We start from the raw sequence: 25,066 nt of genomic DNA on the forward strand, positions 1-25,066 counted from the left end.
AACCGTGAGGCGCTGGCCAACTGTGGGCAAGGGCAGGGTACAACCTCGCCTGTTACCAGCATCGAGAGGAGGAGAAAAAACAGACCGAGCCTGGCAGAAAACAGAAAGTGCGCTCCAAGCAGGATGGCCAAGCACCGCCCCAAGTTTGTTCTAATGAGTGTACATGGATGCAGACACATGTGCATGTTCCATGTGCGTGTGTAGGTGCACGGGTGCAGACGTGCGTGTTCTATGAGTGTTCCATATGCTGAGTGCGCAAGCAGAGGTGCATGTGTTCTGTGTGATGAGCGTGTGTGATCCATGTGCTGAGTGCATGTGCACAGGTGCAGATGAGTGTGCGTGTTCCATGTGCTGACTGCACGTGCACGGGTGCAGATGTGCGTCTTCCGTGTGTGTTCTGTGTGCTGAGTGCACATGTACTGGGTTGCGACACGCTGCTGTTCCCGCTGTGTCTCGGGACAGAGACCTATGAGCCCTATTACAGCCACACACTGACGCCCCTGCCCTCACCCCCAGGGTCCCAGTACCCAAGCAAGGGGCACCAGCCAGACATGCATGCAGACCTGTGTGAAGCCACAGCTGGATTTCCTGCTGCCCAAAAGAGAGGAAGTGCCCTGAGATGAGGCTCTGTGAGGAACAGAATGGCTGCAACCTCATGCCGGCCCCAGACGGGACCACACACCGCCGCCAGCCACACCAGGCGATGTGCAACGGAGCCCTCAGTGTGGCAGTGAAGCCTCCATGGACGAAGCAAGATGGGACGGAGCTCGCATGAATGGGCACAAGAGAGAACTCGGAGCCGGCCTACCTAAATCCCCGGCCGACTTGATGTCGATGTTGTCAAAACCACTGCCAATCCGGACGATGATGCGGAGGGCTTTGAACTTCTCCAGGTCCTCCCTGGTGAGCGTGATGGTGTGGTACATCAGGGCCCCCACAGCCTCGTTCAGGACCTGCAGCGAGGAGAAAGCACAGAGGCTCAGCCCGGAACCTGCAGACCCTCGGGCTGGGCCTTCGGGGGTGGGGCTGAGCCCGGCTGGGAAATTAGCCTGTGGCCCTCAGGCTTGCTCCCCAAGCACCAGCCCGGACACTGGGAGAGGCTACCTGAATGCTTCCCCGCCATGCGTGGCCCCTCAACCTCTGCCCAGGCGTCCTGAGTCCCAGCAATTCCCACCGCAGCCTCCTCAGCCGCATGTAGGCTGCAGGCCGGCACTGGTCAGAGTTGCCCGCTCCCCACTGTGGTGGCTGAGATGTTTCCTTTTGAGCGTGCGCCCCACCCTGAGACTCTGCTCAGCCTTGTGGAAGAAATGGGGTCCTGCCAGGCGAGGACACAGGAGGGGGGTGCGGCCACACCCAGAAAGGACACTGAGCAGGTGCAGCTGGGTGGGGCGGCCAGGGAACCTGAGACCTGCAGGCCCGGGGATGCAGGTAGAAAGTGGTAAGTCCCCGCGGCACACAAGCACGTGGGCGGAGGCAGGCAGACGCCACCCAGCCGTAAGGATACATCCACAGGAGCATGCACTGCCCCCGTGTCGCCCAAGAACCTGCCCAGAAATGCTGTCCCTGGCTGGCGAGGCTTGGGTCTGAGCAGTGTTCACAACAGTCACGTTTTTAATTTCAGTTTCCATGACAAATCTTAGACCGGAACAGCTCCCATGAACGCAGACCTGGCACACAGCACAGCAGCCCAACCCTGGCGCCTCCACTCAGCCAGTACATGGCATCGCTGTGGTCACAGCCAACCCCACCCTGCCAAGGGCTCCCAGTTACCCCCAGCCCAGGGAGGGCAGGGGCAGTGTGGGGTGCAGAGGCACACAGGTGGAGGAAGTGCCCTAGGCCGAAGAACCAGGTGCAGCACTGGGCACAGGGTGGGGATGTGTGTGCACCACCTGCGTGTCCACCCACACCCAAACACATCCACCCGCAAATGTCCATCCCACACTCCCGTGCATGACAACGCCCACCCATGGGTGCAGAGATGCTCTGTGCGAACAGCCGTGGCTGAGGACACCAGGACGCGCAGGCCTCGTCCACGTGGGCATGTCCGAGTCCCGGGAGACACCAGTGAGCCTCCCATGTGGACATGACTCCCACCCACCACCTGTCCAGCGGGGCCCCAGGTACTCCTGACGGATCAACAGCGCAGGCTCAGCACAGAGGTTGCCGGGGCCTAGGTGGCGTCTTTCCCTCCCTTCCTGCCGAGCATGGAGCCTGTGGATCCCGGGCGGCAGTGCCTGGGTTGCTGGACCGCAGGGCGTCCTGTGGGAGCTGACCCTGCCTGGGTCCTGGGCAGAGCAGCTGGTGTTGGGCAGGCATACGTGGGCAGGGTGAGGGCAGCCCCCAGGAAGACGCTCACCACCCAGCTGCAACCCCTTCTCCTACAGTGCCCGGACCTCCAGCTTAGCCAGAACAGACGATTCCCTTTGAGGCTGGCACAGCCTCCCTTCCCTCCTGCCCACCGCAGGGGACCTAGAGGAGAGGACCATGGAGGACCACACAGACCAGGGCCACAGCAGAGGCTGGGCAGCAGGGGAGGGGAGCCCTGGGCTAGCCTGGGCATTCTCCAGGAAGAAGGGAAGGTTGGAGCACCTCGGCTGCAGGAGGCAGGGAGGCATCTACCCGGACCACAGAGGAACAGGTGTGTGTTAACACTCATCAGTGCATGGACAGGGCTGATGGCTGCCCCGGGCCTCCCGGGAGGGCTTTGAGGCTGCATGCGTGCAGAACCCTGGTGCACCAGACGCAGTGTGGACGGGGTGACCCCTGGTGCACCAGACGCAGCGTGGACGGGGTGAACCCTGGTGTACCACACTTGACCAGATGTAGTGTGGACGGGGTGACCCCTGGTGCACCAGATGCAGTGTGGACGGGGTGACCCCTGGTGCACCAGGTGCAGTGTGGATGGGGTGAACCCTGGTGTACCACACTTGACCAGACGTAGTGTGGATGGGGTGAGGCCACAAGGACAGCACGGGCAGGCAGAGGCCAGCAGTGGGCGACTGGTGCACAGCTGTGGTGGAGGCGAGCGGTGCGGCCAGGAAGACCCCTGCGCTGCGTGGACTGGAGACGGGCGCCCACACACCAAGGAGGTGCCTCGGGCAGCCTGGCAAAGCAGCCGCAGCTAAGAGGGAGTCACCTGCAGATGAAGCTTTGTCGGCACCCACTGTGGGCAGGAGGGGCTGCGCATGCGAGCGGTGGGCAGAGGCGCAGTGGGAGATGGGCCCTGGGGTCAGGGACAGGCCTGGTGCCAGACGTGAGCCCGGGGGGCCGGCCTGGGCAGCTGGATGTGCAGGGGCCACTCCCACAGTGTGTGTGCAGAGGCTCGGCATGGACAGGCTGGACAGACCCACACCACACAGGCTTGTGTGTACGCAGAGAACAGCCTGCTTTCACCCTGAGCACTGGCCACGGGCCTCAAAAAGTCGATTCTGAACCGCAGCACGTCACCTCCTGCGCATTCGGAGGAGACAGCGATCAGATTCACGTGAATATGACGAATATTCATCCGCGCAGCCTTAAGGTTGCTTCCCGCGTCGGCTCTTCCGTGATGAAAATTTATCTCATCCAGGTAAGTTCGGAGAAGCCGAAGCGTGCGCCGGCCAAGGGCCCTCCTTCGGGCTCCGGGCGTGCCCACCCAGCTGAGCTGTGAAGCGCAAGCTGCCTCCCCGACGAGGCTTTCATCACTTGCCTGTGCACGATTCTTAATACACTTTTTTCAGGTCCTTGCCCTTTTCCCTACTGAATACAGGTTTAACAACGTAGTATTAGGTGAAAGTATTCTCACTACAGGAATCTGAACACGGCTGGGGCACCCCGTGCCCCGACCTCCGCCACGTACCAGGTTGGCCTGTGCTCAGCTGCAGGGCCAGAGCTGCTAGCGCGTACACTTTAGCACGTGGCGGCCACGTCATCCACAGGTCCACAGGCCAGGGTGCCACAGTGGCTCGTCAGCCTCAGGGTCTACCTTCCTTTCCCCCTCGTGGCTGCCACGTGGCTGCTCCACCCCGCCTGTTGCATTGGTCCCCCACGGAGAAAGTCTGCAGGAGGTGGGTGCAGCCAGGTGTGTCCCTTTCGATCGGGGCCCAGCAGCCTCCCAGAAACCACCTCAAGCCAACACCCACTGATGTGTCCCCTCCACCGCCAGGGGCTCAGCCCCATTCTGCTCAGTGCCCTCAACTCCAGTGCTCAGAGCAGGCTGGGGAAAGCTGGGTGCCCAGGAAGCTCGGCTGCCACCGGGCTGGAAACAGACCCCAGGACGCTCCTGGTGGCAGCTGGCTCTTGGGGGTCAGGAAGGGGCCCGCCAAGCCCACCTCCTGCCATGCAGTTCTGCCACCTGCTTCTGTGCTCAGGACTCGACGTCGCACTTACCTTTCCAGACCTCGTGCACAGGGGTGGCTTACTCTGTGAAACTGCTGCTCACATCAGGTCACCATCAGGGCAGATGTTTCTCTACGACACGCAGCCACATGCAGGCCCAGGGTGGGGCTGGGCTGAAGACCGCAGGTTTCAGATTTCCAGAGAAACTGCCAAAGCACCATCGAGACCGGCACGACCGTTTCTATCCCACATGAAAGGCCAGGCCCAGGCTCCCTCAGCACGGCTGGTGCAGGGCTCAGCGCAGGCCAGGCCAGGGGTTACCGGCGGTGCTTGCTGCACCCGTGAGAACCCGGGAGGTGCACCCCGGTTCTCATACACCGCTCTGTCTGTACCAAACGCCACCGCCCTCATCCATTTTCTGTCGGGATTTTTCTGTTTCTACTGATTGGGAGGAGTCTTTGAATATATAAACTTTTTCATTTACTTATTTTACAGACACGACCTCGCTGGACTGCAGTGGTGTAATCATGACTCGCTGCAGCCTTGACCTCCTAGGCTGAAGCGATCCTCTGGCCTTGGCCTCTGGATACGCTGGGATGACAGGCACAGCCCCTGCACCAGCTCTGAGTGTTATCAGACATTCACCCTTAGGCTGGCACACAAATTGAAAATACCCAACCCCTACCTCTCCCGTTTTTATTTTTTAAATTTATTTTGCTATGTCATTCTTTCTTTTTTTCCTTTTTGAGACAGAGTCTTGCTCTGTCGCCCAGGCTGGAGTGCAGTGACACGATCTTGGCTCACTGCAACCTCCGCCTCTTAGGGTCAAGAGATTCTCCTGCCTCAGCCTCCTGAGTATCTTGGACTACAGGCGCGCACCACCACGCGTGGCTAATTTCTATATTTTAAGTAGAGACGAGGTTTCACCATGTTGCCCAGGCTGGTCTTGAACTCCTGACCTCAAGTGATCCACCCGCCTCAGCCTCCTGGAGTGCTGGGATTATAAGCGTGAGCTGCTGCACCCTACCTTGCAATGCTGTTACTTCTAATTGCCATTTAATCAAAGTGACCTTTTCCTCTGTAGTATCACATTTTCCACAGAAAACATTGTATGTTCTGTATTGTCATAACCTCAGGTAATAAACACATTCTCTTGCAAGCGTTCCTCTAACTGCTCTTCATTCAAACACGTGGCCGCTTCAGTAGGCAGCGAGCATCTGTGGTGGGGGGAGCTGCTGCAGTTCCTGAACGGCCACCCCAGGGGCCCCAGAATTCACCGACTCCCCAGTCCTCGGCCCACACACCTGAAAAGCCACTGCCTGAGTCCTTGGGTCCTGCCGGGTGGGATTGTCTCTGATCCTCTGTCCAGTCCACTCTTGGTGGTACCAACACTGCCCAACTGGATCTTCTAGACACGAGAGGGGGTCCTGGGGTCTGGACATGCCCTGCAAGGGTCGCACTGCACCCGAGGCTCAGCTGGGCACTGGGCAGTCTGCCTGGAAACAGGCCCCTGCATACGGCGATGGGGTCTCTGTCCTCTTGGTCCTAGAAGCGACTGTGACCCGGTATTAAGGTCAGAGCCCACGGCAGCCCGTCTCTGTGCCAGCCACCAGCAAGAGACCGAGGGGCTCCGGGCCTGTCCTACACTCCATTACCATGACAACGCCAGCTTGTGTGTTTTTCCCAGTCACCATGACAACGTCTGCTTGTGTGTTTTTCTCCGGGATTTCTAATCACTTCGTTTCCTGCACAGCCCCAGCACCTCTGTCTGGCGGAGCTTTCTGGTGGCCTCCCCACCCCCAAGGCCTGGAGATGCTTGTCTTGCAGGAGTGCAACTGTCCAGCTGGCTGCAGGTCCTCGCAGGCCACTGCGTCCTGTGCCCTCCTGGAGCCGCCCTGCCGCTCCAGGCCCCGCAGCCCACACCGGACACAGCCTCCGGGCTCCAGGGCTTCCTTTTTCTTGCTCAGCAGTTTGATCAGATGTGCAGTGCTGGGCTGAAAACCCTTCTCCTGTGGAAATTCCAAAGCAGGCGGGTGGGGCTGGGCTGAGTCTTGTGTCCCGGTGGGTGACATCCCCTACCCGTGGTATCAGTAAAATCCTAGTCCTGAACCTGAATACTGGGGCGCCTCCCAGGCCCCGACATTCTTCCCGCTCCTCCTGTGACCGCACTGACGGTATCACGTTCTCTTCCTCCACGGCACTCAGACAGCGGCAACCTCCAACCAGCTATGCGGGAAGTTTCTGCCCCAGGAGGCAGAATTCCTGACTAACAGTGGCACACGAAGCAGGCGTTCAGTTTCCTCCCACGCTAAAGCCTGGAGACAGGCAGCCTGCGGCCCCGCTGCCCTCTCCACAGCCACGAGGGTCCCTGCCTCCTGCCTTGTTGCTCCACGGTTCCCAGCACGCGGCTCCCCTCACAGTCCAAGGTGGCTACCCCGGGTTCCAGCCAGCAGGGACGAGGAGGGGACGGCAGGGAGAGGCCCTGCTCCCCTCTGTTCTGGAGCTCAATCCTTTGGCCACCCCTAGTGGCAAGAAAGCGTGGGCAGCCAAGTCCTCCCGCAGGACCACACACTGCGAAACGCGGACTCGGCATCCAGGCGGCCCCTGCAGACTCCACACACAGCCCCGGGAGGTCACGGCTTCTCTTCACCTCTCTGGCTTCTGCAATGTCCCTGTGTCTTTGAGCTTCCTGTTTTTATGAGATTTTCACTCATGTTTTTAATTTCAAGCTCTCCTAGTTCTTGGGGGCTCCTTTCTGTGGCGCCGGCTCTGCTTCTGGTTAGGGGCTGCTTCAGGCCCCTCCAGGATGCCAGGACGGTTCCCAACACTCTCGTCTCTTCCAAGAATCCAGCTGCATCCCCTGGGGCAGTTTTCTGTGTATTTATGTTGTCCTTTCTCTGCCCTGGGCTGTGCAGCCTGGGTGGGGAGCAGGAAGTCTGTCTCATGCCAGGACCCACGCCGGCCCCACCCCAACCACTGATCTGCATTTTATATGAACCTGTCAAGGCAGTTTGGGATTACTGCAATTTTAGAAAAACATCTGTTTTGCCTTAGCTTTCCAATTTGTTGGCAAAACTGTTTGAGTATTGTTTACGACACCAAAAGTTTTCTACGAGCCTCTTTTTTTATCCTTACGTGTGTATCTTTAATACAAATCTAGCTTCCCAATGAGAAAACTGTACCTAACAAAGAGCACTGTCAAAACCGAGCTGGTGCCACACGACTCCCTCAGGTGTGCACCACGGGCAGTTCACCCACAGCCCCTTGCATGCGTGTGGACACGCCCACGTGACGTGCCAACGTGCCCATGTGCCGATTCCAGACACCGGCCTGCCGGCGGCTCCCCTACCTGCACCCCGGGCCACTGTTTCCGTCACGCTAATCCTATCACCTGGGGATGAAGAGATCATACAGTGTGCACCCCTTGAAACCAGCTTCTTCACTCGCCATCATGCTGCCGAGATCACCCAGGGTGTGGCAGGGACCCAGCGTTCATGCCTGTTGCTGAGGAGGACACCGAGGGAGGTGGCCAGCATTTGCCTGGCCACTCACCCACTGAAGGACAGCCGGTGGGGGGCGTCCTTCTGGTTTGGGCTATGGTGAGTTAAGCTGCTAGGAAGCATGACGTGCAGGTCTGTGTGTGGACGCGCATTCCGAGTCTCCGGGATAAAGGAGTGTGGCCACTGGGCGTGTGGACGCACGTTCCAAGTCTCCGGGATAAAGGAGTGTGGCCAGTGGGCTGCATTACAAGCACACATCTACCCGTGTGAGAAACCGTGAAGAATCTTCCAGAGCGAACGCCCCAGCAGACGCTCCCGGCAGACCACGCGCATTTTTAACATCAGGTTTTCTTCCGTCCATTTTGGAAAGGCTTTTGCTGTCGTCATCACTTCCAACCCCTTCCCTCTCCTGTTCTGAAGTTTCTGCAAGAGCGACCCTTCCTCATCTCGCCCTCTCCCGCGTTCTCTCCTTCCCTCCTGTCCGCTGCTGCCTGGTCAGCTGGTAAACCCGCCCCTCAGTTCCCCCGATCAGCTTCGGCGTTTCTCAGATCCGCATCTCATTTTCTCCCCTAACGCTGCTACGCCCCGTTCCAGAGTCATCAGCTCTTCGTCGGTGTCTGGCCCAGCCTGCTGGGGGCTGGGCTGGGGTGATCGGCTGATCGGCTCGTGGGCAGCACGGGGAGCTCCTGCAGGTGGCACTGCTTCCCTGGCTTCTGCGTTTTGCCCATCTCCTTGACTGCCTGGTTACCTCTGTTTGCATGTGATGGACCCCGTACCAGACGGTGATTTGTAGAAATGACCCGAGGCCTGGGCTGACGCTGTCTTCCTCTAAAGGGGCCGTCTTACTTCTTTTGCCAGACACCTGGGGCCGGCAGTGCGGGGTCCCCGAAAATCCAGATTCAAGGTTTCCTGGACATCAGCAGGCTAGGTGCCAATCGTGTGGCACGTCAGAGTCCAGGTCACCCTCACTCCAGATGTCACCTTTCAGGCCACGGATATCCCGGCAGGGCCCCACACCCAGCAGGCCAGTGACGCCACCAAAGCCTAATTCAGCCTCTCAGCCACTTCTTCCAGAACAGCCAACACCCCAGGCCAGAGTTGGCAAGACCCGCCCGTTCCTGCAGGTTCTAGGCCTCTCCAGGCTGCAGCCTGGGCCTGGCCCTATCCTATGAGCTCCTGGGGGCCCAGCTTCTTCGTCTGTCTTCAGGGAAAAGCTGCTCTGAATCACTGATCCCTGGCTACAAGTAGAAGCCAGACCAACCTAGTTCTCATCACGGAGGAGCCTGTGGGTCTCCTGAGCAAACAAGAATCAGGAAAGCTGCCCAAAGGCTGCTCACTGCTGGACCAAAGCCAGGCCGCGGGCAATGCCGAGACCGGCCGTGTGAAGACCGCCGCGCAACTGGGGCCGGGGGAAGCACCTTACTCCACCCCCGCCACAAAAGCTGGCATCCCGAGGACCTGCTCTCTGGGAGAAAACTGAAAATGAATCAAGAAGCCACAGGGCAAACCCGGTGTCCACCTCCTGATGGGGCTCAGGACAAACCCGGTGTCCACCTCCTGATGGGGCTCAGGGCAAACCCGGTGTCCACCTCCTGATGGGGCTCAGGACAAACCCCGTGTCCACCTCCTGATGGGGCTCAGGGCAAACCCGGTGTCCACCTCCTGATGGGGCTCAGGGCAAACCCGGTGTCCACCTCCTGATGGGGCTCAGGGCAAACCCGGTGTCCACCTCCTGATGGGGCTCAGGGCAAACCCAGTGTCCACCTCCTGATGGGGCTCAGGGCAAACCCGGTGTCCACCTCCTGATGGGGCTCAGGGCAAACCAAGCGTCCACCTCCTGATGGGGCTCAGGGCAAACCCGGTGTCCACCTCCTGATGGGGCTCAGGAAAACCCCGTGTCCACCTCCTGATGGGGCTCAGGAGAAACCGAGCGTCCACCTCCTGATGGGGCACAGGGCAAACCCAGTGTCCACCTCCTGATGGGGCTCAGGACAAACCGAGTGTGGGGCTCAGGGAAAACCCCGTGTCCACCTCCTGATGAGGCTCAGGAGAAACCGAGTGTCCACCTCCTGATGGGGCACAGGGCAAACCGAGTGTCCACCTCCTGATGGGGCTCAGGGCAAACCCGGTGTCCACCTCCTGATGGGGCTCAGGAGAAAGCCGGTGTCCACCTCCTGATGGGGCTCAGGACAAACCGAGTGTCCACCTCCTGACGGGGCTCAGGGAAAACCCGGTGTCCACCTCCTGAGGGGGCTCAGGGAAAACCCCGTGTCCACCTCCTGATGGGGCTCAGGACAAACCCCGTGTCCACCTCCTGATGGGGCTCAGGGAAAACCCCGTGTCCACCTCCTGATGGGGCTCAGGGAAAACCCCGTGTCCACCTCCTGATGGGGCTCAGGACAAACCCCGTGTCCACCTCCTGATGGGGCTCAGGACAAACCCCGTGTCCACCTCCTGATGGGGCTCAGGGAAAACCCCGTGTCCACCTCCTGATGGGGCTCAGGACAAACCCCGTGTCCACCTCCTGATGGGGCACAGGGCAAAACGAGTGTCCACCTCCTGATGGGGCTCAGGACAAACCCCGTGTCCACCTCCTGATGGGGCTCAGGACAAACCCCGTGTCCACCTCCTGATGGGGCTCAGGACAAACCAAGTGTCCACCTCCTGATGGGGCACAGGGCAAAACGAGTGTCCACCTCCTGATGGGGCTCAGGACAAACCCCGTGTCCACCTCCTCATGGGGCTCAGGGAAAACCCCGTGTCCACCTCCTGATGGGGCTTAGGATAAACCCCGTGTCCACCTCCTGATGGGGCATAGGGCAAAACGAGTGTCCACCTCCTGATGGGGCTCAGGGAAAACCCGGTGTCCACCTCCTGAGGGGGCTCAGGGAAAACCCCGTGTCCACCTCCTGATGGGGCTCAGGGAAAACCCGGTGTCCACCTCCTGAGGGGGCTCAGGGAAAACCCTGTGTCCACCTCCTGATGGGGCTCAGGACAAACCCCGTGTCCACCTCCTGATGGGGCTCAGGACAAACCCCGTGTCCACCTCCTGATGGGGCTCAGGACAAACCCCGTGTCCACCTCCTGATGGGGCACAGGGCAAAACGAGTGTCCACCTCCTGATGGGGCTACGGGAAAACCCCGTGTCCACCTCCTGATGGGGCACAGGGCAAACCGAATGTCCACCTCCTGATGGGGCTCAGGACAAACGTGGTGTCCACCTCCTGATGGGGCACAGAGAAAACCCCGTGTCCACCTCCTGATGGGGCTCAGGGCAAACCCGATGTCCACCTCCTGATGGTGTGCAGGGAAAACCCCGTGTCCACCTCCTGATGGCGCGGGATGACTGGGACAGAGGCCGCTCCTGCCCCAGTGGCACCCAGACCTGCTGTGGCCCGGGCCGGCCGTGCTCCCGTCCCTCCAACTCCCACCAACGTGCGGTTCTGCCAGCCCCAGGCGACCACGTGGTGGTACCTTCTCGTGGATCTCCTGCGTGGACTGCGCGTCGCAGAAGGCCACAGTGGCCACGTCCTTCAGGATGGGCATCTCCACTGTGCAGTCCCGGCCATCCAGCAATGCCACCAGGGGCCGCGGGTGCAGGGGCCCGTTCATGATCGGAGGTCGGACGCCTGCAAGACAGAGGCAAGTGCTCAGCCTTGCACCACTGCGGCCCCGTGGCTACAACCCACTCCACGCCACCCACTGCGCACGGGCCAACGAGGGCCGACTGCCGGGGGTTTTCTGGTCTATATGTTGTGATATTTGTAAAAAGTAAATTAAAAATCCACGTGAAAGACAACTCGTGTGTGCCTCAGCTCGCTGACTCAAGTGGACACAGACTGTGGACACCCACTACCATCTCCCTTGGGCACAGGATCTCCGAGACCCTCCAAGGCCCCTCCGAGACCCTCCAAAGCCCCTCCGAGATCCTCCCAGACCCTCTGAGACCCTCTCACACCCTCCAAGACCCTCTGAGACCCTCTCACACCCTCCAAGACCCTCTGAGACCCTCTCACACCCTCCAAGACCCTCTGAGACCCTCTCACACCCTCCAAGACCCTCCGAGACCCCCCAAGAAATCTCCAGACCCTCTGAGAACCTCCCAGACCCTCTGAGACTCCCCAAGACGTTCCCAGACCCACCGAGACACCTCCAGACCCTCCTAGGCCCTCCAAGACCCTCTGAGACCCCCCGAGACCCTCCCAGACCATCCGAGACCCCAGAGCAGCTCCATGAGGCAGGGGGACAGGAGGGAACCAGGACACTGGAGGACACAGATGACAGCACGGGACTTTGGGAACATGGTTGTCCCTTTCCTGCCTGGGCTACCGCGTGGCTGCCCGGAATCCCTGATGGGGTCACCAGTGTTTCACGTAGGACGCCCCCCACCCTCTGCCTGGCATCACTTCCAATTATAGATGTGAAGACAAAAGAAACAGAACAAAGGAAGAAAAGGGTTAAAACCTATTAAAGTCCACTCTGTGCCCCTGACCTTCCCAGAACCAGATGATTAAAGATCATTAACACCCATTCCTTTCGCGTATGACGCAACTAAGCTTCATCGGGGCCAACTGGAGAAATAAGGGCTCTGAGGCGTCACAGAAGCATGGCAGCTTCCAGGCACCGCCCGACCGCCCCGTGCCAGGCAGGGAGCACCAGGTGGGGCCACTGTCAGCCCCACAGCAGCTGGGCAGAGGCGGAGCTGGGGCCAGGGCCCAGCCGGTCCCTCCCCTCCCCCTCCAAAGACCGGCCACAGGAGACCAAGCAGTACCCAGGACCGTTCGGCCAGCAGGAGGGGAGGCGCAGGACAGAACCAAGGAGCAGAGTGACCCTGCAGGCTCTCCAGTGGCCGCGGCCACGAGCACGCTCGGCCCAGTCTCCCGCCCCATCCGCTGCCCCATCTGCCTGCAGGTGAGCAGAGGCCACCGAGCTGCCAGTATCCAGGAAGCAGGGAAGTGCCTCCTGGAACCCATGGCAGAGAAAAGAAACGCTCTGGTGGACAGCCCAGGGGTGCAGTGGGCCTGCAGCACACGCCTGCAGGGGACGGGGCATGGGTCTCCACTGACCACCCCAAAGCCGAGGGCTCCCAGTACGGCTGGGCCCATGCCCCTCCCGTGAGGTCCTCGCGCCCTGGCGTCCTCGGAGGAGCCACTGGCCATTCCACCCACTTTCCTTCAAGATAGGAAACCAGATCCCAAACGTGAGGTCTGCACGGTCAAAACCGCGTCCTGGTTCGCCTGTTCCTTCATTCCCTCTGGACGGGAGCTGCCCACGAGCACCATAGACAGCCGCCCAGTGACACTGTACATGGCCTCCCTCTGCACGTGGCCTCCCTCCCCGCTGTGTGTGGTGGTGATGACTTCTCATGAGCAGAAAGGTTTATGTTGCTGTTTCTGAGTGAGTGGATAGACATCCGCTCTCAGTATCCTTGGATTTCACTTCTGATGAGGAAGGCGTGGACACACGGGATCACTGCAGACCGCTCGGCTGCGTCAGAACCGCCTGGGGGGACTCCCGGGTGCTGGGTGAGTGGGAACCGGGTCCCTCGTCGGAACCATGTGGGGGACTCCCGGGTGCTGGGTGAGTGGGAACCGGGTCCCTCGTCGGAACCGCCTGGGGGGACTCCCGGGTGCTGGGTGAGTGGGAACCGGGTCCCTCGTCGGAACCGCCGTGGGGGACTCCCGGGTGCTGGGTGAGTGGGAACCGGGTCCCTCGTCGGAACCGCCTGGGGGGACTCCCGGGTGCTGGGTGAGTGGGAACCGGGTCCCTCGTCGGAACCGCCTGGGGGGACTCCCGGGTGCTGGGTGAGTGGGAACCGGGTCCCTCGTCGGAACCGCCTGGGGGGACTCCCGGGTGCTGGGTGAGTGGGAACCGGGTCCCTCGTCGGAACCGCCTGGGGGGACTCCCGGGTGCTGGGTGAGTGGGAACCGGGTCCCTCGTCGGAACCGCCTGGGGGGACTCCCGGGTGCTGGGTGAGTGGGAACCGGGTCCCTCGTCGGAACCGCCTGGGGGGACTCCCGGGTGCTGGGTGAGTGGGAACCGGGTCCCTCGTCGGAACCGCCTTGGGGGACTCCCGGGTGCTGAACGGTGGGGAGGGGGGAGCAGGCGGAGACACCAGGCCCCATCAGGCTCAGGCACCCAAGATGCCTCCTCACATCACCCATGAGCTGCCCCTGACCACCGTGCCAGGGTTCCCCGGACAGCCCACCCTTGCAGGCTTGGGGACACACCCAGGAGGCTTCACAGTCACACGGCCTGTGCTGAAGCAGGCTTTGCAGCACCCCCCAAGCCCAAGGCTGTTTCGGACTACACGCACTTCCGGGCCAGAGAGCACAGACCAACCGCAAGGAACAGCTCCACAGGGGCCGCGGCTCTGCTCCTGGGCCAGCCGGGTGGACACCTGAGATTTCCAGGGTTCCGTGTGGGGCTCCGCCCTCGTGCTGGCGGCCTCCACGTGGAGGCCCTCCGTGCCTCTCAGACACTTTCCGACAGAAACAGACAGCAGATGCCACGGACAGGCCTGACCACAGCTGTGCTCTGCCACCAGGTGTGCAGGAAGCCCTCCCTCGAGGGGCACCTGTCCTCGCCCAGAGCACACTGGGGGTCAGGTGGCAGCAGTCCGGCCCGACGCCCATGCAGCCCAGGTCCCTCGACTTGATCCGAGGCAGTGCCTCCTCCACACGGTCGCAAAGAGACCGGCCGGCTTCACTCTGCCGCCGACGCCAGGAACCCCTACCAACCTGACATCTCTTAATATGGGCTCAGCTTCCACGACCATGAATTCGACTTTTCAAAGCTTTTTATCTTCAGGATCCCCAGGCAGAACCGCGTCCTGTCTCGGAGCCTCATCCCACGTCCTTAATTGTCTCGAGCCAAAGTGCTCAGGCTTCTGATCCGCGGCAATCACTGAAGCCTGCGTCGGGGTCAAAGTCTTACTAAAAATCAAACACAAGAGACACATTAAAATGCCATCGAAGGTCCGACCAGAACTCACAGACTCCAGGGAACGCCTCAGAAGTGGACCTCACTGCATCTGCCACACCCGGGACTGCTGTCTGGGACCTACCTGGACTCGGGGGCCTGCTGACAGCCAGGGGCCCCGGCTCCTGCCGCACACACGAAGGGCGCTCACCCTGAGGTTGCAGTGCCAGGCCCGAGGCCGCGCCCCTGTGGCCCCGAGGCCTACTCCTGGGAACAGTCCCCCAGGGCTGCGGCCACCCCCACAGGCTCTAGCCGCACCCAGATGTCCCCAGTGTCCAAGAACCACGGGGCGGAGGGCACAGGGTGTGTGCTGTGGGCAGGGAAACTGCGGAAAGGCTCTGCCTCCTGTTCTGGAAGCTTCTATCTCATGTCACTGATTCCCGGGCCTCTGTGACCAGGCAAGGACGTGGAACTTCCCAGGAGCCACCGGGAGAGGTGCTGCTGGCTTTCCAGCATCCAGCCTGGCACTGCCTGCACTGAGCCGCGCCGGCTCCACCTCCGACCCTCAGTGCATCCTGGCGACGCTCCCTCGATTCTCCCAAAACCACTGCTCAGCTCTTCTTGACCGCTACGGCCAGGGCCTGGCGGGAAGCCGAGGGCACGAACCCCAATGGCTGAATGCACAGGGGCAGGGGGCCCCTGAGAGGGCCAAGCCTTCCAGGGACGCAGCCCTGCAAAGTAGAGGGTGCTGGGAGTGCACACGATCGCCCAGCCCTCGGGAGGGTGTCACTGAGCTGCCCACACCTGGCCCCTGCTCTGGCATGAAGACACAGCACCGAGGCTGACCCCAACGTGCAGCTGACATCAGGCTGACCAGGACAGGAGCCGGCCACCACCAGCCCAGCAGCGTGGCAGGCGTGGGCTGAGACGACTGCCTGCCAGGCCAGAAGAGGCCACTCAGCCAAGCCTAAGACCCTGGTAGTGTGCTGTGAGGCCGCCCCTGCCACAGGCCTCGCAGACAAATCTCCAACCCTCAATTCCCTCTGCAGGATTCAAGCATACATGCCGACCATCTCCAGCTTCCAGAGACACCATCACAGGGGCTGGGGTGCAACCCCACGCACGCACCTCCCATCCAGGGTCCCCAACACCACTCCTCATGGCAGGTGCTGTGTGGGACTCCCCGACGGGGGGCCCAAGAGCAACACTGTGGAGCGGGATCCCCATCGCCTGCGCCTGGGCCCCCATGACCTGCGCAGCAGCCTCCTGCCCTGAATGCCAGATCTCCCCATGGTACCCGGATACCACATAAAAACAAACTAAAAGGACAGGAGAAAACTGCCTGAATGTCACATTTCACCCGCGAGCCAGCCTGGCCAGGGGGCAAGGCACCGTGCCACCCACGCCCAGCCAAACTCATCAATGCCAGCCGATACTCATCAATGCCAGCCGATACTCATCAATGCCAGCCGATACTCATCAATGCCAGCCGATACTCATCAATACTGGCCAAACTCATTGATACGGGCCAATACTCATTGATACCGGCTGATACTCATTGATACCAGTCAATACTCATCAATGCTACCCACGGTGGCCCAGTACCGGCTGCTGCTCGTCAAGACCGGCCAATACTCAATACTGCCCACAGCAGCAAGGCACCAGCCGCTGCTCCTGGAGGCTCATCGATACCCATCAATGCTGCTCAATGCTTATCTATACTGGCCAGTACGTGCCCACACCTGTGTCTCTGAGGAGGAAGCAGATGTGTGAAGGCCACCCTGGCCCTCCTGAAAGGACCCTGCAGTGAGGAGGCCGTGAGCTCCCGAGCTGAGGAACCTGTGGCAGGGCTCCTGGGGCCCTGCACTCCCTGGGCTAGCCCTGCCAGACTGAGGGGCTGCACCCCATGCCACAGGGACTTCCTGTGGTTCCTTGTTCCAAGGCTGCTCCAGTTCAGGACAGACACCTGAGGCCCAGCACCTGGTTCTCCTCCAGGGACCTCTGTCTCAGAAACAGCCCTGGGGTAGGTCTGCCCACCATCTGCACCACCCTGGGGCCACTGTGCACCCACAAAGCGCCCCCTGCCGGGCCACACCTGCCCCACTGAGAGCCAGCGTCCGAGTCCTGGAGCCCTCACCTAGGGCAATGCCAGAGGCCCTGCGCACCTCACGCCAGGGAGCTGGCCTCCTACGGCCTTCCTGGCTGGCCGGTCAGGGTCAAGGGCTCCAGCTCTGTACCTCGCCCACACACTCCGAGGTGAAGGCACACGGCTCCCAGAGGGGCCTGTGCTGTCCAAATCCAGGACCCACACTGCTTTTCCTCATCAAAAACTCACAGCCACACACGGCTCTCAGCCCAGCGACACGAGGACAGTCTCCAGGTTCTCACCCTGCAGACGCTTAACCTCATGTTGTAAGAAAGCACTCAAGGGACCCACGAGGGAAGTGAGTGTAGAGCACGTGGAAGCTTGTGCTTCCTATTTTCCTGTAAATCTAAGACTGCTCTAAAACAAAAAGTAAATGGGGGTGAGGTGAGGGGCAGCAGCCCCCAGGTTCTCTGGAGGCATCAAGTCCCGGGGGGCTGCACGGTGGCGGCCCGATGACCCCAGAGCCTCCTGGCCACATGTCAACGCCCTGTCTCTGGATGCACATCACCATCTGCTTGCCGGATCCTCCCTCCTGTTGGCCACGCCTGCCCACTCGGCCCCGATCCACGTGTGTGCTGGGCATCGGTCCATTCTGGTCTGGAGAGGGACCGGGGTTGCCCCGGCACACTGGGGGTCACCATGGGCTGGGACCTGCCCCGATCCAGACAGCCACAGCGGGTCTCTGGGCACTGGGGGGTGGGGGGGGGTGGTTCCAGGAAGTCCCAGGGGACACCAAGATGCGCCAGGACCAAGCAGCTACCCCCGTTCCTTCCCCAGCCTCAGCACCTGGTCCCCATCCCCGCCTGCTCAGACCCAGGCTCGGCAGCTACCAACCCTCCACGTCCCTCCACTGGCCAGCCCTGCTGGGCCAACCGGTCCGCTCCCCTCCCTCACGACCTCCACCAGGACAGTGTCCCAAAAGCTCCTCCTCACCAACCCCATCTTCTTCCCCCTCCCCACAGCAGCCCCTAAAGCCGCTGCCCAGGAAGGGCTCCCCGACCACCAGAAGGGCACCCTAAGGCTGGGCGGTCTCACCGGCCCTCACCCTGCCCTGTCCCCATAAGCCCTGATTACTCCGGGCTCGAGTGGCCCTCTCGTGACAAAGCTGCCCTGCCGTGAGTCCCCGGCAGCCATCTGGGCATTGGTGAGATGCCCCCTCTGGCTGTCCAGGCCTGGAGGCCCAAAGACTAGGGCCTGGCGGTGCTGCCCAGCCAGGGGCTGACATGAACCAAGGCTGTGCACAGCCTGACCGGGAGCCTTCCAGTCCTGAGATACAGCCACCTGCCGCCCAGAGAAAACTGAGGCCCTGCCCTGCAGTAGCAGAGAAGGCAGGCCCCCAAGAGGGAGCCGCACAGCAGCATGGAGCCACTGGGCTGAGAGCACGGGGCCAACAGAACCTCCCCCAGACAGACATGGCCCGTCACCCACAGGTTGAAACAGCTCCTCCGACGACAGCACCCCAGACAGACACTGCCCAAGTCATCCACGAGCCGATACAGCACCTTGGACGGCAGCATCCCTGTGAACCAGGGAGCCACCGCACTCCACGGGGCCTGCAGGGCCGCATCACAGCTCAGAGGACACAGCGCAGGGGCTGTGATCAAAGGCACGGATTTGCCAGCAAGACCCCTCTCCAGGACATCCGTGGAGCCGCACGTTTCCCTGTTTGTTCAGCGAGCACACGCACACAACCTGTGAGCTCCAGGAACCCCCAGAACGCCACCTTCCTGGCTCCTACCACGTGTGGGGTATCAGGGCTACACCTTCCTCCCCTTCCCAACACATTCTACACATGACACCACTGGAGAGACAGCCTCGGATGCCTCTGAGGCTCCTGCCAGCCACGCAGACAGGGCAGCCCAGGAGCCCCCACACCACAGACGGGCGGCAGGTCAGGGTGGCACAGGAGGGCACGGTCACACGGGCGGCAGGGAAGAGTGGCACAGGAGGGCACGGTGACACAGGCGGCATAGCAGAGTGGCATGGACGGGCAGGGTGACACAGGCGGCAGGGCAGGGTGGCACGGGTGGGCAGGGTGGCACGTGCGGGCAGGATGGCACAAGCAGGTCAGGGTGGCACGTGTGGGTAGGGTAGCACGGGCGGGCAGGGTGGCTTGGGCCACACCAGGCCTGGAGAGTTAATGGCGGTGCCAGGGGAGGGTGCAGAAGGGGCCTGGTCCCAACACCGCCCACACCTCTCTCAGGGCCATAGCCCCAACGCCTCCCCAACCAAACCAACTGGGCTTCCCTCAGGGCCATCCTCACTCTCCTTCAACACCCGTGAGAACTGGTACCACCTGGGGCCGCCCAGAGAGACAACTCAAGGTTAACGTTTGGCTCGGCAAAGAGCCACCAAGAAATTTCTGGCTTCACAGGGAAAAAAACGAACATTTCCTCGTGGGAGATACCACATGGAATGTGTGGCCGGAGGGGCTTCTGGAAACGACGGTCAGTGACGCAGGTGGCACCTTGTGGGTTACCACAACCCAGTGCGGGGGAGAGCAGTGGACTCCGGCCACTGCAGCTGACAATGGAGGACCCGGGGGTCCAGACACTCCTGGCACAGAGCTCTTACCCACAACTACCAACATCCAGCGACCACCAGAGGACCCTGGCGCTCCACCCGGCGCTCCGACCAGCGTTCCCTCGGGCGATGCAGTTCAACCACGGAACCCGTATGACACTGCCTGCTGCCTCCACCACCTCCTGGCCACCCCTGGACCCTGGGCCAGGCCTGCACCGTCAGCACCACCCGGACGGAGCCCTCTCCAGCCCCGAGTGGAGTGAGAAACATTAAGTCCTTCTACAAGGAGAGTCAACCGGGGTAAACACCTCACAGGGCACACACCTTTGACTTGGGCACTGCATGGGGAGCACCAGGGCACAGCCGGGCACAAAGTGCTGCCTGAAGAGTTCTCAGCAACACTAGTGGTGCCAGCCACACGCCTCTTGGCTCAGTGACACCACCGTCAGCTCAGACCAGGTCACATTCTGGGGGTACTGGCCACAGGAAGTTGAGAGGGCAAGTGACAGTCAGAGGAGAAAAACCAGAAAAACTGCCAGGCTGGTGGGGAACCAGGTGTGGCTTGATGGCCACCTCTAAGCCCTGAGGGAAGAGACTGGGCCTCTCGAGCCTGGGGCCCGTTTCCTGGAGAGCATGACTACTTCTGTCCAGGGTTCCTCCAGAAAAAATTTATTAACAGAGTGATGGTTAACAGTTGCTGTCTGCTAGATAATGGAACCTTACACTACAAATGTCCAAAGAGTGGGGGGCTCCCAGCCCTTGGGGGAGGCAGGCAGGACGAGCCAGCACTTCCAATCCCACCAGGACATGGCAGGGGGTCGGCTCTGCGCCAAGCCCACAGGACTGGACCAAGGCTCGTCCCACTCATCAGAGGGACAGGACCAGCCCACAGTCCTGTGCACCCCGGGCCAAGCCTCTCCTCCCCCACTGCCACGTTCTCAGGTTAATGACAAGCGCATAAAAGGGAAGATCCTACTCGCTGACATCCCCAACCACACACCCACCTCTCAGAACTAACGGCTGCCCTGGTCAAGGCTGACAGGAAGAAGTGCATGTTGGGGACATGGCAGACACCCCAAAAATGGCCGGGCAGGCGGACGAGGCACCCCCAGGAGTGACCAGATGCCACTCCCAGTGTGTGTCCCTCCCAGAGCTCTGCAGAGGACGCCTGCATGGAAGCAGGTGCTCAAAGATGGGCAACAGAATCACAGAGAGCAAAAGGCGTCTGCGGAGCCGACAGCCCCAACCAGGAGCCAAACCCAGACCCCAGAGGGAGGTGGCCAGGCCTGGGCAGGCAGGGGAGACCTGGGAGGCCGGGTGCTGAGGCCCAGGGCAGAGCCACGCCCTACAAAGTTCCAGGACACAGAAAGGGGGACCCCCAAACCGCAGCTGTCATCCTCAGCTGCAACGGCAAATAGTTACCCCACGGTTCTCCCCCAACCCTGCCCCAAGCTGCAGACGGGTACACAGACGCGCAAAGGCCACGCGCTAGGAGCTCAGCGAGGACGGCCGCGGTGCGGGCCCAGCCGCCGGCGCCGTTTTCTTCCCGAGGGACGTGTGCTCCCTGCCGCGCTCCTACAGAAACGGTGGAGAGGCCGGGGAGGGGGGAGGGGGGGCTCGGGCTCAACGGAACACCCTGCGCACCCGCCGCCTCGGCCCTAGCTCCGGGCCCTCTTGCCCCAACTCTCAGGGTTTCACCTCCCCACTCAGGGCACCGGGAAGGGCGCAACCGCCTTCCCTTTTCCCCACTGGAAGGGAATTCTGTCCCGGCAATCACGGAGACGACAGCAAAAGGGATCTGGCCCAGGCTGGGCTTCCAGACACCGGCGCCCTTGGAGGCCGCCAGAGAACGCGCCAGTCTCGGCCCGGGGCTCAGGCGCACGGACTCTGCCTTTGCAGCCGGGTCGAGGGAAAGAGAGGCTCCGCGCAGCGGCTCGGGCCGGCCCAGGACGCGGGCGCTGCAAGATGGCGATGGTGGCAAGCCCGGCGCCCGCCCGTGCTCCCTGCTTCCGCGGCCGCAGCCCGCGAGGAAGGCGCCCCGGGACCTGGGCGGGCCCAGGCAAGGGCAGGTGGGGGCGCTGGGCCGGTCCGAGACCTCGCGGAGTTCGCGGGAACGGAGACCCCGGGCCCTCCCGCGTCACCGCCGGGGGCTGCGCTTTGGGCCCGGTCTGAGGGCAGCGGCCTCCTCCACGGTCATACCCGGCACCCGCGCCCCGTCCCCTTCCCCCACAGCGCGCGGCCACGGTCGCCGGCGGCCTCCCGGCGGGAGGCGCGCTCCCGCGAGTGGCCCGGGAGCGCGCGCCCCAGGACACCCCGAGCTGCGCACGGCTCCCGCCCCACCCCGGCCCCGCAGGCCCAGCCACGGGGTCATGACCGGGGACGGGGTAGCGGCCGGGGATCGGGACCCGGGGTGACGTCCCGGGTCCGACGGGGCTGGGGTCGGTGGAGCTGGGGGTCCAGCGGGGCAGCCCAGAGGCCCACAGGCCCTTTTGTGTCACCTGCACGGGCCGCGGGCGGGGAGAGCAGACTGCGGCGCTCGCACACACGCAGCGGCCCGCGCATGCGCAAGACCCTTCCCGCGGTCCCGCCCCCGCCCGCGGCCACGCGCGGACGCCGGCGCGCACGCGCACTCGCACACAAAGCCGGCGGCCCGCGGGCGCGCGCTCGGTCCGCCCCCGCGCCCCCCGCCCGCGCGGCACCAGCCCCGCCCCGCCCCCGCCCGCGGCCGGAAACGCGCGCGCGCGCGGCCTTACCAAGCGGCAGGCCCTTGTTGAGCAAGTGCGAGCTGCCCATCGAGAGGCGCGAGCGGCCGCGGGCCCCGACCACTCCGGCGCGCTGCGCCGCCGCGAGCCCGGCGCGTGGGGCGGCCTCGGCGCCGTCCGCTGCTCCGCCCGCCCGCCTGCGCCTGGCCGCCGCCGTGCCGAGTCTCCGCCGCGCCGCTGAGCCGCGCTCCGACGACCGCGCGGGCGGGGACACGGCGGCGCGCGCGGGCGGGGACACGGCGGCGCGCGCGGGCGGGGCCTCGCGGTTGGTCTCCTGGTTCCCAGCGCGGGCGGCGCACGGACTCACGCGGGCGGCTCAGGGCCCGCCCGGCCGGGACGCGGCTGCGGGGCGGGGCGGGGCGGGGCGGGAGCCTGGCGGGAAGCTCGCGGGGCTGCAGCCCGGCGGAGGCCCCGGGCCTGGTGTTCCGCACGTTCTAAACCGCCTGTCCCCGAGGAAGTCGGGCAGGGTCGGGCCGGACTCAGCGCCGCTGGCGGGAGCGCCGTCCGCCCCGAGGACCCTGCGGGACGGCGCCGGGCCCGGAAGCCGAGACAGGGCCGCCCACGTCAGCGCCTGGCGCGGGCCCGAACGTAAATGGCGCTCCTCCGCGCCGCAGCCGCAGACGCCCCGCTCCCTTCCCGCCCCGCCAGCTGCCGCCCTCCCGCGTTCGCTTCTCGCCCCGCGGCCTGGCCCGTGCGCCTCCGAGGCTGGCCAGGGGCACCGAGGCCGCGGGCCCCCCATCGCCCCCACCCGAGCCCTGATTTACCGTCCGAGAGCCGGCGGCACATGGGACCCCGAGAGGAGAAGCGCGCCCGCCCCAGTGCGTCCCCAGGCGGGGGGGCCCCGACTCCTGGAGGGACCGCGTCCTGCCCGGCCCGGGAAGTTCAGGGCTGGAGAACCCCTTCCCCGACCCCATTTCTCTTTTAACAAGAGTAGGGTTTGTGGCCAACCAACGTCCTGACAGCTCAGCTCTGCTTTCCCTTTAAGCATTAATATCAAAGCCCTGCCTGCTACCGCTGAAGCCCCGACCCGGGAGGGCCCGAAAGTCCCTTCAGGGAGAGGCCGCACTGGGCCTGCTCACCCAGGGGCTGCCCCTGCAGACTCTCCCGAGGGGCCCAGGGATATTCCTCGCGCCGCGAGTGGACGCTTCCATCCACCCCATGGGGAGGGCCTCTGCGCGTGGCTACTCTGAGCCCTCTGGAATGCTGAGATAGTTGCATAATTTCAGAAACCACGGCATGGAGACGGAATGATGCAGACTCCTATCCGCGAGACACCTGCTGTAATTTCGCTGTGGTTCGTGAGGACGCGTCCTGGGCTGCCCTGAGAAGCCTACGTCTCCCCTTCGAGGCCTGGGAAGACCTCCGACCCCGCTGACAATGCTGGGCCCTCAGCCAGACCTGCCCTGCTGGCACGCACCACGTTCTGTTCTGAGATCGGGCTGCCGAGCTGTGGCCTGGAGGAAACCTGGCAGGTGTCACCAGAGCTTTGGGGAGGGCGGGGCCCTGTCGGGGAAGCCCAGTGGGAGTCATGAAGGAGGGAACACGTGTGGAGCCCTTGTAGGGGGAGGGGCAGCCCTGCAGAGATCTAAGAAAAAATTCCAGAAAAATGAGCAGCAACCTCCAAGGCCAGGCATCGGTGCAGGGGACAAGGGGTCGTAGCTGGAGGGGCCTAGGTGAGGCTGCCGGGAAGGGACTATGTGGTTGGTGGAGTGCACAGGCAGGGACCTCACTGGACTTTCCTGTCTGCTCGGCATGGACAGGCAGCCCAGGAGAAGGCAGCAGGTGGCCGGGTGCAGGGACGTACCACCCCCACTTCCCCAGGGGAGCTGGGGTCACACGAGTCCCAGGCACTCCATCCTCTGCAGCAAGTCAGGTTGTGATTTACTAGGGGGTGGTGAATATAATGGAGAGACTTCTGGGGAGGAATTCCTGGCTCCCGCGTGGACTTGCAGAGCTCAACAGGCAGCCACGTGGCTGAGTGTCCAGCAAACATCACATAAGGCTTTGGGTCCTGCAGGTGGGGCTGCCATGAGCAGCAAGCTCAGTCCAGAAGAGCAGTTCCTCTCCAGGATCCACTTCCTGCGCACTTTTATGTGCAGTGTAGCTGGAGCAGAGCTCCCCGGAATTCCACAGGCAACTGAGAACGGAGAGGGATGCAGGCCAGCCAGGGATCCAGCGTCTTCCCCATCGTCACTCTTCATGGCCTCCGTCTGCACACAGTGTTCGTCAGCGCGTTATCATGACTTCTATTTGGCACCGGCCCGTCTGTCCACTGTCCTGGCTTGTTCCAAGCGCTGCCTTCTCCAGCTGGGGTCCTGGCTGCAGAGCTGTCTGCTCCCCACGTTGGGCAACTCCAGCCAAGATTCCTACACCCAAATGTGACCGTGTTGCTCACGAAGAAGGCTCAGCTTTGCGTGTGCCCAGCCGTGTGCACAGCTCGTCCCAACTCCTGCGGGTGGCACCTGCCTCTCCCACCTCCAGTCTTTCCCCTGTGATGAGCAGATGACCACCGCCCTCCAGGGTCAGCGTTTGGCTGTTCGTGTGCCTGCCCACCCGCCTCCCTGTGCCTGGGCCTGCCCTGTGCCTGCACACAGGAGGGGCTCATGGCGTTTGCCCTACACGGATGGGCTGTCCTGGGAGCTACTGGACAGTCACCTTGGTGAGGATGCCAGAGGCATGGGCATTAGGTCCCCCCGGCCAGCCTCCGTTGCCACATGGGCTATTTTTGTCCATCGCGTGGGACAACCTAGTATTGGGGGAAAACTCAGTCCACTCTAAAGAAGCATCGGCGTTTTGGATGGACGAATGCTGCTTCATGCGACTCCATGTCAATGGACTATTTTATTCAACTCGGGTATTTATAAGTGTCTCCTCTGTGCCAGCCACGTGTGAAAGAA

At 62.6% G+C, this 25,066-nt stretch overlaps 2 protein-coding genes and 1 long non-coding RNA gene across 15 annotated transcripts in view; 2 read left to right on the top strand and 1 right to left on the bottom strand.

The window, feature by feature from the left end:
• Positions 1 to 23,594, bottom strand: part of CTBP1 (C-terminal binding protein 1) — a 38,781-nt gene extending 15,187 nt beyond the window's left edge. For 2 of the 13 annotated variants that reach the window (XM_034958156.4, XM_034958155.3), the window contains exons 1-3: positions 22,161 to 22,376; positions 11,292 to 11,446; positions 809 to 953 (exon numbers count right to left, since the gene is read on the bottom strand). In XM_034958156.4, coding sequence (XP_034814047.1) covers positions 809 to 953; positions 11,292 to 11,446; positions 22,161 to 22,200 — 340 coding nt within the window. In that variant the 5' untranslated portion in view covers positions 22,201 to 22,376. Of the gene's footprint in view, positions 1 to 808; positions 954 to 11,291; positions 11,447 to 14,557; positions 14,753 to 14,883; positions 21,618 to 21,905; positions 22,012 to 22,160; positions 22,377 to 22,933 lie in introns of those variants that run through there. The other 11 variants (XM_055111115.2, XM_034958162.4, XM_063603663.1 and 8 more) reach the window with 11 other exon arrangements.
• Positions 22,585 to 25,066, top strand: part of LOC134730237 (uncharacterized) — a 38,715-nt gene continuing 36,233 nt past the window's right edge. Inside the window, exons 1-2 of the long non-coding RNA XR_010111893.1 lie at positions 22,585 to 22,987; positions 23,396 to 23,641. This is a non-coding gene — a long non-coding RNA (uncharacterized LOC134730237). The remainder of the gene's footprint in view (positions 22,988 to 23,395; positions 23,642 to 25,066) is intronic.
• LOC134730236 (DNA damage up-regulated protein) lies at positions 23,648 to 24,692 on the top strand. The gene has a single exon (XM_063603665.1). It carries the CDS (start codon positions 23,865 to 23,867, stop codon positions 24,549 to 24,551), a length of 687 nt encoding a protein of 228 aa, XP_063459735.1. The 5' UTR covers positions 23,648 to 23,864; the 3' UTR covers positions 24,552 to 24,692.

This window comes from Pan paniscus, chromosome 3 (genome assembly GCF_029289425.2).
Source record: "Pan paniscus chromosome 3, NHGRI_mPanPan1-v2.0_pri, whole genome shotgun sequence".
Classification (NCBI taxonomy): Eukaryota; Metazoa; Chordata; class Mammalia; order Primates; family Hominidae; genus Pan; species Pan paniscus.